The 11,224-nt window shown below is 40.7% G+C and overlaps 1 protein-coding gene across 1 annotated transcript in view; it reads right to left on the reverse strand.

Annotated features, from left to right (window-relative positions):
- TMF1 (TATA element modulatory factor 1) overlaps positions 1-9,458 on the reverse strand; it is a 44,729-nt gene extending 35,271 nt beyond the window's left edge. The window contains exons 1-4 of the mRNA XM_070390979.1: positions 9,165-9,458; positions 4,800-6,007; positions 2,823-2,926; positions 2,036-2,162 (exon numbers count right to left, since the gene is read on the reverse strand). Coding sequence (XP_070247080.1) covers positions 2,036-2,162; positions 2,823-2,926; positions 4,800-6,007; positions 9,165-9,309 — 1,584 coding nt within the window. The 5' untranslated portion in view covers positions 9,310-9,458. The remainder of the gene's footprint in view (positions 1-2,035; positions 2,163-2,822; positions 2,927-4,799; positions 6,008-9,164) is intronic.
- Between the last annotated feature and the right edge of the window lie 1,766 nt (positions 9,459-11,224).

An 11,224-nucleotide genomic window follows, 5' to 3' on the forward strand; every position in this document is an offset into this window, starting at 1 on the left:
AGTTTGATCTACTTTAATAAAGCAGAGATTCAGCAGAAATATGTCAAGATTGTTTATCTTTAAAAGCTACAATGGAGAAGTGCGATGAGATGGAACGTCTTCTATAATTTAAAATTTGGTTTTAAGCCGTAACCGGTTTGGCTCAGTGGATAGAGCGTCGGCCTGCGGACTGAAAGGTCCCAGGTTCGATTCCGGTCAAGGGCATGTACCTTGGTTGCAGGCACATCCCCAGTGGGGGGTGTGCAGGAGGCAGCTGGTCGATGTTTCTCTCTCATCGATGTTTCTGACTCTCTATCCCTCTCCCTTCCTCTCTGTAAAAAATCAATAAAATATATTTTAAAAAAAAAAAATTTGGTTTTAAGAGATGCTCTGGAATTAAAAATAGCTAAAAACAACTAACATTTATTAGGTATGTAAAGCATACTTTGTATCCATTATCTTTTAATCCTGACAGCAATCCTATGAGGGAGGCAACTACTGTATGATTCAACTACACAAACAAGAAAACTAAGACTCAGAAAGATTGAGTAAACTTTCAAGGTCAGAAAGCTATTAAATTGGTAGAGTTAAGACTTGAAACCAGGTCTGTGGAACCCCAAAGCCCATGCTCTGAACCAGCCATAACACTGCTATCCATTTCCAATTGTCAAAATTTTGATTCACACATTAAGGTCCAGTAAGAACGTCATGTCTTCCGTGAAACCTTCCTCAATTACCCTGGTCAGAATTCATGCTAATACCAATTCCAAACTGCTTATTCATCTGTATATCTTATTTAATTCTGCCTAGTACTATACAGTTGTTGACATTGTCTTCTATCACTAGAAAAGCAAATTTGTCACTTAAGGTAATTCAATTTACCTTGAATGAATGGCCTATGCCTCTTAAGCAGGTCATACATGGCAATACATATAAAAGTGTGTTAAAATTTAGGGCCTAAGTTTTTTCCTTTACAGTTAATGGTTTCAATCTATTTTAGATCTATAATTCAAAGTGCACTATAGGAAACAAATATTACTTAAAATCCAATTTCTGGATTAAATGGACCAGATGAAATACAGTAGGGACAAGAAGAGGTAACTTGGTTAGGTAGTCTCAGGTTATTATTGTGTCTGAAATGAACTACTAGTTAAAACAACAAAGCAAATGGAGGTATATGACATATTTCTTTTCTGTAAGAGTATATGCAGAAAAATTATATTAACATTAACAGTGGTCAAGAAGGGGAAAGGCAACCTAACTGAGAATGGCAAATGCTAAGAAATGTCATTACTCACAGTTGCATACAAGCAATAATGACTAACCTTAGTTGGTTACCAATTTCTGAAATAACCAACTGTTCCAAATGGTAAGACTCAGAACAATGGTCCCCAACTAGGAGTGATTTACTCCAAGGGGAACATTTGGCAATGTCTGCTAACATTTTCAATTAGCGCAGCTGAGGGGAACAGCAAGATGGCAATAGGGAAGAGTGATACTGTCATCTGGTATGTAGGGTCTGGGATGCTGGTCAGCACCCTACCATGCACAAGACAGCTCTATACAACATAAAATTACATACCACAAAATGTCAACAGGGCTAGGGTGAGAAATCCTACATTAGGATAAATAAATGTTATGCCCCCCCAAGAGTTAATATATTTTAAAATTACTTTGACTTAAAGAAGTAGGTATGTTTGAAGTGGTAGAAAATTAACAAACCAGAGTAATGATGAATTTTATTTAGAGGGATCATTTAGACTTGTAGTATTTACTTTGATGAAATTATCATTTACAAAAATTAGTCTAGTGATCCTTGCTATGTATTTTGCAAGGACTTATAAATTACACAGACAAGTATTTGCTTAGAATTTTTTAAAGTATCAAAATTTATCATTTTAAAGGTATTGAAAAATTTACAAATTAAGTGTTAATATTCTATAGTATCCCTTTACTTTTATCTCTCTTTTTTCCAATACGACAATACAATGAAGGCACTGCTCAAAAATCTATGTCCCTAGAGAGTTTAATTAATATTATTTTAAACTTCCATTACCTTTTTAGCAGCATCTCTCTCTTTGCAGGCTAGCTGAACTTTCTTTTCTGCTTCTGCAATTCTTTGAGCAAACTCATCTTTCAAGGAAGAAATGCTGCTGCTTTCTTCTTTCACTCTGAACATTTCACTAAATTTAAAATAATACTGAGACTGATGATACTTGTTTAAATATTCCGAAGTTAACAAAATGAGTTCAGTTTGCAAAAGGAAAATGACATTGTCTTCAACACATGCTATAATAAAGTAGATTAGTTTTAGTCCTGTCAACTTTTCAGAGAAAAATTACCCGCTTAATTTATTTTAAAACACCTGAAAGAAAACCCATTAATAACTGAAAATGTCAACAATGTTTGATATGTAAAAATAAGATAAAAGTAAATGAAATTTTTCATTTTGAATCTTGTGTCACATTTTACCAATCACCTTCATAAAGCAAGTCAATACTCAGTATTTTTTTAAAAACTAAAATATCACTGTTTTAAATCTCTAATACTAAAATATTATTAATAATAAGGGAAAAAAGGTTGGTTTTGGGTTTTTTTTGCAAAATACCTCTCTTCAATGCCAAAGGTAATATGGTCAAGATAATGTGAGGAGAAAAGTAATCTGTAAGGTTAGAATTGAAATGCTATTCAAATTTTAATAATTATAAACAAGTTAAATTATAAACCATTTTAATTTAAATAATTATAAACAAGTTAAATTATAAATCATTTTCTTAAGTAATATCCAAGTGTATGGGCTTCTATGAAATGTAAAAAATGACTCACATTTGTAAAATACTTACTCTTTCAGATTATCATAAGCTTCTTCTAGAAGTGCTTTTTCTTTACTAAGAGATAATAACTGAGCCTCCCTTTTGTCCAGTTTCTCGTTCAGAAATGCAACTTTCTAGATAAGGAGCATGACAAAAGTCAAACATTTAACATGCAGTGACGAGCTGAAAAGTAACTAACCACTATAATCAATAAAACAGCATTATCTCATAAAAAGGATTAAATATTGAGAACAAAATAAATACAGCACAAGAATTCATACACAGCTTGTAGGAGAGTATAAAGTAGTACAAGCACTTAGCAGGTGGGAGTATAAATTAGTAAACCACTTTGAAAAACTATCAGGCAATATCTAACTAAAGATGCAGAAAATTCTACTTTTAGGTCTACCTTAGAGGAGAAACTTGCTGCATGTGTTATACAAGAATACCTACAGTAGTTAGTAACAGCAAAACTTGGGAAGAGTGTGCATATTTCACCAAGAGAGGAAGAGAGAGAGATGTGATAAAAAAAAATCCTATAGCCGAAACCGGTTTGGCTCAGTGGATAGAGCGTCGGCCTTCGGACTGAAAGGTCCCGGGTTCGATTCCGGTCGGGGGCATGTGCCTGGGTTGCGGGCACATCCCCAGTGGGAGATGTGCAGGAGGCAGCTGGTTGGTGTTTCTCTCTCATCGATGTTTCTGACTCTATCTCTCTCCCTTCCTCTCTGTGAAAGATCAATAAAATATATTTAAAAAAAAAAATCCTATATAATAAAAGCCTAATATGCCAAGTGTCCGGTCCTCCGTTCAACCAATCAAAGCATGATATGCTAATGATATGCTAAGGCTGCTCAACCGCTCACTATGACATGCACTGACCACCAGGGGGCAGATTAGCTTGCTGCTGGGGTCCGGCCGATAGGGACTGAGCAAGACGGGCCAGACACACCTTGGAGTCCTCCCGCAGTCCCTCCCCAGCTGGCCAATCTTCCACGTCCCTCCCTGGCCCCGACTGTGCACTGGTGGGGTCCCTCAGCCTGGCCTGCTCCCTCTCGCAATCCAGGACCCCTCGGACATGTCAGAGAGACGGTTTCAGCCCGATCCCGCAGGCCAGGCCGAGGGACCCCACTGGAGCACAAATTCATGCACCAGGCCTCTAGTAAATAAATAAAAGAAGGGCTTCAAAGCCTCTAATCTATATCTTAGCAGGGCAGTGAGTATACAAGTGTATGTTTTTCCATATTATTCTTTAATCCAAACATATAACATGTAACCTTTTAAATATAATACACTACATTTAAAAAGTAACTTTAGAAAATCCATAGGCATGCAATTTTAAAATCTCCAGAATATATTGGAATAAAAAAAGCTAAGCAAAAAGAAATGGTTATTAGATCCTGCTGGAGCAGTGATACACTTATAAAGGGGAAAAAATGGTGCCTTTTGTACTAAAAAAAATTTACTTGATTTAAGTCTAGATTAATCTAGGAATCACTTATCTTCTTAAAATAGTTCAAAAATATCTTATTGAAATAAATAGTATTGTTTTCTAGGAATTCAAACTGCTAGTAAAACGGCAGCAAGGCATTTCATTTGTAAATATTAGACCCAGGTAAGAGAGGCTGGCACTTTTTTACATAAGTAATTCAGCACATGGCATTGACAGGACAGTTCTTCAAACATCCTATATTTCTCAGAGGAGGCTATCAAAGATGCCACATGCGGCCTGGCCGGCGTACCTCAGTGGTTGAGCGGCGACCTATGAACCAGGAGGTCATGGTTCAATTCCTGGTCAGGGCACATGCTGGGTTGCGGGCTCGATCCCTAGTGTTGTTTGTACAGGAGACAGCCAATCAATGATTCTCTTTCATCATTGATGTTTCTATCTCTCTCTCTCTCCTTTCCTCTCTGAAGTCAATAAAAATATATTAAATAAATAAATAAAATAAACACATGATTTAATCTCTGAAGAGTATCCAAAAACCCTCTTGCACTTTCTAGAGTTACCTTGCAAATGTCCTCCTCCTCAGAAAGTGCTTCTGGCTGACTTCCTGCAGCTTCGCACTGCTCAGCCACCTTGTCTAAGACAGTGTGTCCTTCATTTATTGGCGGAGAAGAAACCAAGATATCAGGCTGTTCACAGTTCACAGGAGTTGCACTCCGTCCACTTTCTTCCATTTCTGTTTCCTCCGTGGGTATAACTGTTTCATTTACTTCTTCCTCCGATTTTCCTTCAACAGGTTCAACTACTTTAGTCTTTGGGATTGAAGGATTAACTATAATAGGCACTAAAGCATAACCCTTGCCTGACAATTCGTCGTCTGAATTGATTTCACTTACACTTCGGCTATCTAATGACTGTACACTAAACGAGTCTATTCTTTCAAAAGCATCAGATGAGCAGCAGCTCTCAGTGAGTTTGGGGAAGTCCTCTAAACGATTATACTCGGGACAAGCAGATGCTGAAAGAAGCTGAAAAGATGTCTGCATCAAGTGAAGACTTGATTTTGAATCTGTAGTCTCTTGTCTCGAACTTGCTGAGCTCTCACTTATTACACTTTCATGATCTAAAACTTCAATATCACTGGTAGTAGAAGTACCTGAGGAGAAGGTACTAACGGGAGGAGAAGGTGTATTGCTCTGTCTGTCTTCGTGTTTCTGTTCCTTTGCTTCTGAAGCTATGTCCTTTGTTTCTGCTGTGGGAGACTGCGTAGACATGTTAGACACACTTTCCCTCGTTGTTTTCACATTAATTACACTCTCAGATACTTTCGAACTTAGGGGTGACACCTTCATATCAGAATCTTTATTAATAGTTTCTCCATGCTCGCCTTCAGTTTTAGGTGACAGAGTGGCTACTGCCCGATTTTCCCCTGGGGATACACAGGGAAAAGAGTCAGTCCCTTTTGACTCAGTTGTTTCAGGTGTTCTTGACCCTCCAGTGTGCACAGTCTCCTGTAAGGTGCTTTTCACTTCTTCTTCTGGTCTCTGTGATTTAGCCGGCGGTTTGGATACCACTGGACTCTTCTGAATGGTCTGGACATCCGCTGGCGAGAGAAAGGCACTGAAGAAATTTTCAGATTCATCTACCACCGTTCTCCGAACCGGCTTTGTAATTGCTTTAGGAGAGGCTGCTGGTTGACTCTGAGGCTCTGCGTTTGATTTTATTCCCCAGGTTGAAGTATCCCATCCTCCACTGACAGGGGGACTTATTCCTTTGACAAAAAATATATATATACATATTTAAAAATAAAAATTATATATATTATACAATAATCATTATTGTAAGTCAATATAAATATGTTAAAAAAAGAAAGTCAATGGAATATAATCTATAATTTGTCCCTGTTAAACTCTTTGCCTACTATATAATTAATTAGTTAGTGGGTTAACTTTGGACCTTAAAGAGGAAAACTGGTATGCATCTGTCCAAAAGAAACTAAAAACAAAGATAAAAGACTGGATGAGGCCTGGACTACCAAAGCAAGTATATTATTCCCTCCCACAACAAATCAAGAAAACAATGGTATGTCCTAAAACATGCTAAGCCCAAGATACATATGATGTATTTCATAATAATTTACAGTATCTTCACTTATAGGTCATATGCAGTCATGGCAAATTGATATTACCTTCTATTAAGTTAGCTTCATATTAATTTTATTCTTATAATATCAAGAATAAAACATAGTTATGAGCTAGACAAGAGAGCAACACTAAAAAACTGAACCAAAATACTGGTGACAAATGTCCTTTTTTCAAAAGATCAAAGTAAACTGATGGGGACAGTAACTTGAAATTCATTTTCAGTCACTTAATAACAAGCTCATTCTACAAGTCCCACTTTCCAAATCCACTCCATGAGAAAGTTTTGTTCTAATTGCTAAATTATGTCAGCAAATAGTAGGTCATATGAATTTCATAAATGTGCATTTTTATTAAAATTACTGCTCTTTAATATAGATGGTAACTTACACTAGAATTTTTTAAAAACAGGAAAAATATCGCTGGGTAAAAAAAAAAGGTAATTGTATTAGTCATAGACATGTATGCTACTAAAAAAACCCAATGATAAATCAAAAATGGCATATTCCCTAAAATGTTTAAAGAATTCATTTATTTAAATTATGCCTTTTCTATATTTAAAAGTGGCTGAGAATCATCACAAATTATGCACAATTAGAAGTTGGTGGCCAGAACACAAATACCTAAAAATTCCTACAAACTGCCAAGCCCTATATTAAAGTCTATCCTTTAACATGACTTTGGCAGCATATAGAAAACCAGTTTAAGGACATAGTTTATATCCACTTGTTCAGCATATTAACCCTTTGCACTCCGAACCATTCTGGACATTGGCTACCAGCTACTCGACGCTACTTTGCGGCAGAAACGTGCATTTACAGACCCTCGTATTATTTAGTATAATTTTGGAACCAAGTAACGTATTATAATGATACTGGACTTATATGAATTGGGTGACATCGAGGAATGTATATTTGCAAAAAAAACAATATTTTATTGTTTATAATTTTGTACAGCATGATAAGTTTTGTAACACTCCCCAATATGCATTGCAGGCTGATTAGTGCATGTTTGACAGTAATAAGTGGTTTGACGCCTGCCACCAGGTGTTTTCCTGTTAGAACACACAATGCAGTCTCGTTTTCTTTGTCCCACATCGGGAATATGTAGTTTATTGTTTAGTCCGACACAAAACCCGCTGACATTTCTTGTATATATCTTAGTAATTTTACGATATTTTGATTTAATTTCTTGTGCCATTTCAAGATAAAACTTCAGGGAAACATGCATGTCTCAAAAAGTTGCATTGAAATAACTCAATTCCCCATAATCACTAATAAACTGCAATGTCCCCTGAGAGGGGACATCCGAGTGATATGCTAGAATTCCGATGTCCCCTGAGAGGGGACAGCGGAGTGCAAAGGGTTAAAACAATGTAAAAAGGTGAAAACAAAAATTTAAGATGCAAATGAACAAGCAAGAATAAGTCTGCTAATTTAGTTTAAGTCATCTTAATGAATTATAGAAGTCAAATTTGCCTCTTGGAAAATGTTTTATATAAAGCCCAGGTTATCTGATATCCACTTAAAATACTCCTTTCTGGCCCGGCCAGCATGGCTCACGGTTCGATTCCAGCCAGGGGCACATGCCCAGGTTGCAGCTCAAACCCCAGTGTGGAGCCTGTGGGAGGCAGCAGATCAATGATTCTCTCTTCATTGATGTCTCTCTCTCTCTCTCTCTCTCTCTCTCTCTCTCCTTCTCCCTTCCTCTCTGAAATGAATAAAAATATATTTTTAAAAAATACTACTTTCTGAAGACTGGTCATGTTGTAATCATGGTAATGTAAAATAAAAATAGGTGATCAATAAATATTAATGGCATTTCACTAAAATCCGAGTCTATTCTGGATAACATTTTAAAAAGTGATTATATAGCCCTGGCTGGTGTAGCTCACTGGGTTGGGCTGCATCCCGTACACCAAAAGATTGCCAGTTCCAATCCCGGTCAGGGCACGTGCCCAGGTTGCAGGTTCGATCCCTGGTCCGGGCGTGTGCACAAGGCAACCGATCAATTGTTTTTCCTCTCACATGGATGTTTTTCTCTCCCTTCCTTTCTCTCTAAAATTCAATAAAAAATATTTTAAAAACAATAAAAAATTAAAACGAATTATACAGCACAATTCAAGCCCCAGGTTTCATAAAACGAGTATTCTTATATTTAAAACTTACTGTCTGCTTTAAAGTTCAGTATTAAAAATGTGGGGTACCTGTGGAAAGGGCAGTTGAGCTACTGCAAAAAGGTCTAACACCCTGTAATAGAGTAATCGGATCCTGACAGTAGACATGGGCAAAAAATCTCAAAATGTGGTACCTCAAATTTAGGTCCTGACTTTTCACCGACGTGAAATTAGGAACAAATCCGGGAAAGGAGTCGCTAAGAATAACTTGCTGCTTTCCAGGGGCCACACAGCCCAGACCTGCACGCCTTTACCCCCACAAAAGGCTACCGTTTCGGAAACGCAGAGCCTAGCGCAGCCCGAGACCCTGCGAGGGCGGGAGGCCCCCGGACAGACCCACGTCGAGCCGCGCACACGCCCCCCCCCGCCCCCACCCCGGCCCGGCGCCTGGCTGAGCCTCGGTTTCCCGCGGGAAACACTGACCACGCGACCCTCCCTGAGGAGGGGCGCCCGCCCGCGGACTGGGGCGCCCCTTTTTCCGGAGGCCGAGCTCGGGGCGCGGGGCCCAGGCCCGCAGGCCCGCCCCCCAGGCCGCGGCGGGGAGGACCACGGGGGCGCAGCCGCGGGAAGGGGCCGCGCGGACCCGCCCCGCCCCGCCCCGCCCGCCGTACCCGGATCCCCCCCGTAGGGGATGGTCTGGGCCCAGGCGCCCGGCTCCTCCTCCTGGATGTCCAGGACCCTGTCGATGGACTTCTGCGCCTGGGACAGGGCCTGCTTGGCGAAGCTGGAGAGCTGCGACGCGTTGAACCAGCTCATCCTCCCACCGGGCCGGCCAGCCCGCAGGCGCGGGCCCTGGAGCGTGCGGGACCGGCCTCGCCCCTCCTGCTCTCGGCGGGCCGTCAGCGGGCGCCCATGACCGTCTCCGAGCCGCGGGTTACCCCCAGCCCTTCCCACCGCAGACGACGGGGCGCACTGCGCATGCGCCGGCTACTTCCACGTCCACAACAACCAGAGCTCGGAGTTCCGACGGTGGGCGGAAGCCGAAGAATGCTGACGTCACATCCGGGGTCCAGAGTTGCCATTAGTTACCGAAGAACGCGGAACGGTTTCCCTTGACAGTGAATCCAGGGGTAGAGCAGGAATTCTCAGCAGTTTTCCAGTTAGTTCCTTCCTAGAAATTTGCTCGCTCTACTATGAACTAGCGCCTTGCCAACAATAATTGCAAACAAATGAAGTTTGGGAAGCGCACTTCTACTTAGCGCTTTGCCTCAAATATTTACTTAGGGTGGTAAGAAGAAACCCTGGGTGGGTTTGGGGATATACCTAGAAATACTGGACTTTGTATTAAGAAACCTGACCCAGCCCACCTGAGAAAAGGCCATCTTCCACATGAGTTTACAGGCTGGAACAAGGTGTAGAAGGCACCATCTCTCCCTTACAATAGAGATCCTCCCTCTGCCCCTGTCAAAACAAACCTGGGGAGCACTAAGCTTACTCCTCTCTTAACGTGTACTGTGCATATTATTTAAAATACCACTGTTGCCAGAACCGGTTTGGCTCAGTGGATAGAGCGTCGGCCTGCGGACTCAAGGGTCCCGGATTCGATTCCGGTCAAGGGCATGTACCTCGGTTTCGGGCACATCCCCAGTGGGGGGCGTGCGGGAAGCAGCTGATCGATGTTTCTCTCTCATCGGTGTTTCTGGCTCTCTATCCCTCTCCTTTCCTCTCTGTAAAAAATCAATAAAATATATTTTAAAAAATAAAATAAAATAAAATACCACTGTTTCTGCATGCAGTCCTCAAACATCTAGCTATATGAAGAAATCTAATTGGTGCCCTTCCTAATCTAATCAGAGGCTGTTTGGTTTGGCCCTATAGTGTTAAAAGTAAAATTTTACCAACATTTAAAAGCCAGAGATTTCATACAAAAATCCAAATTTCCAGTTGAATTTGAAAAATAAGAATTCCAACATGGAAAACACAGATAAAGTGATTGCCCCTTTTAACAAGTGATTTTCACTCCAAGGTCGGGGGAAGGTGAGAGAGGGTGAAGGGGAAGGAGGAAGCAGGATGTGTTGATGTAAGGAAACTTGACTTGGGGCGATGAACACACAATACAATATACAGATGATGTATTATAGAATGTACCAGAGGCCCAGTGCATGAAATTCGTGCACTGGGGGTGGTGGGGGGGTCCCCTCAGCCTGGCCTGCGCCCTCTTGCAGTCTGGGAGCCCTTTGGGGAGCAGGCCTATGTCATCAGTCGGACATCCTTAGTGCTGCTGTGGAGGCAGGAAAGGTTCCCTCCACACCACTGCACCGGCCAGCCGTGAGCCCGGCTTCTGGCTGAGCGCACTGACCACCAGGGGGCAGCTCCTGTGTTGAGTGTCTGCCAACCGGTCATTCTGCCATTTGGTTGATTTGTATATTAGCCTTTTATTCTATAGGATTATAGAAAAATACTTTTCACTCCAGTTTGCCACAGACCCAACTAATCTTATTCTATTCTTATTACACCCTCCCATGCTGTGGTTATTTACCTTACCTGCCCCTTCCCCATATTTGAGGATTTTACCCCACTGCAAGGAACTATTTTTCTTTTAAAATCCCTTCCAATACCTCTAATTGTACATTTTTGGATAAATGACCTAAACTCTCTAAAACTATTCAGCTCTTAGATGAACATATTGTCAACCTCTTACTTACAAGTCTACTTTTTTTTCTGTAAGGAC

Source organism: Myotis yumanensis, unplaced genomic scaffold, assembly GCF_028538775.1.
Source record: "Myotis yumanensis isolate MYYU_CA2020_CCGP unplaced genomic scaffold, mMyoYum1.0.hap1 SCAF_14, whole genome shotgun sequence".
NCBI lineage: Eukaryota > Metazoa > Chordata > Mammalia > Chiroptera > Vespertilionidae > Myotis > Myotis yumanensis.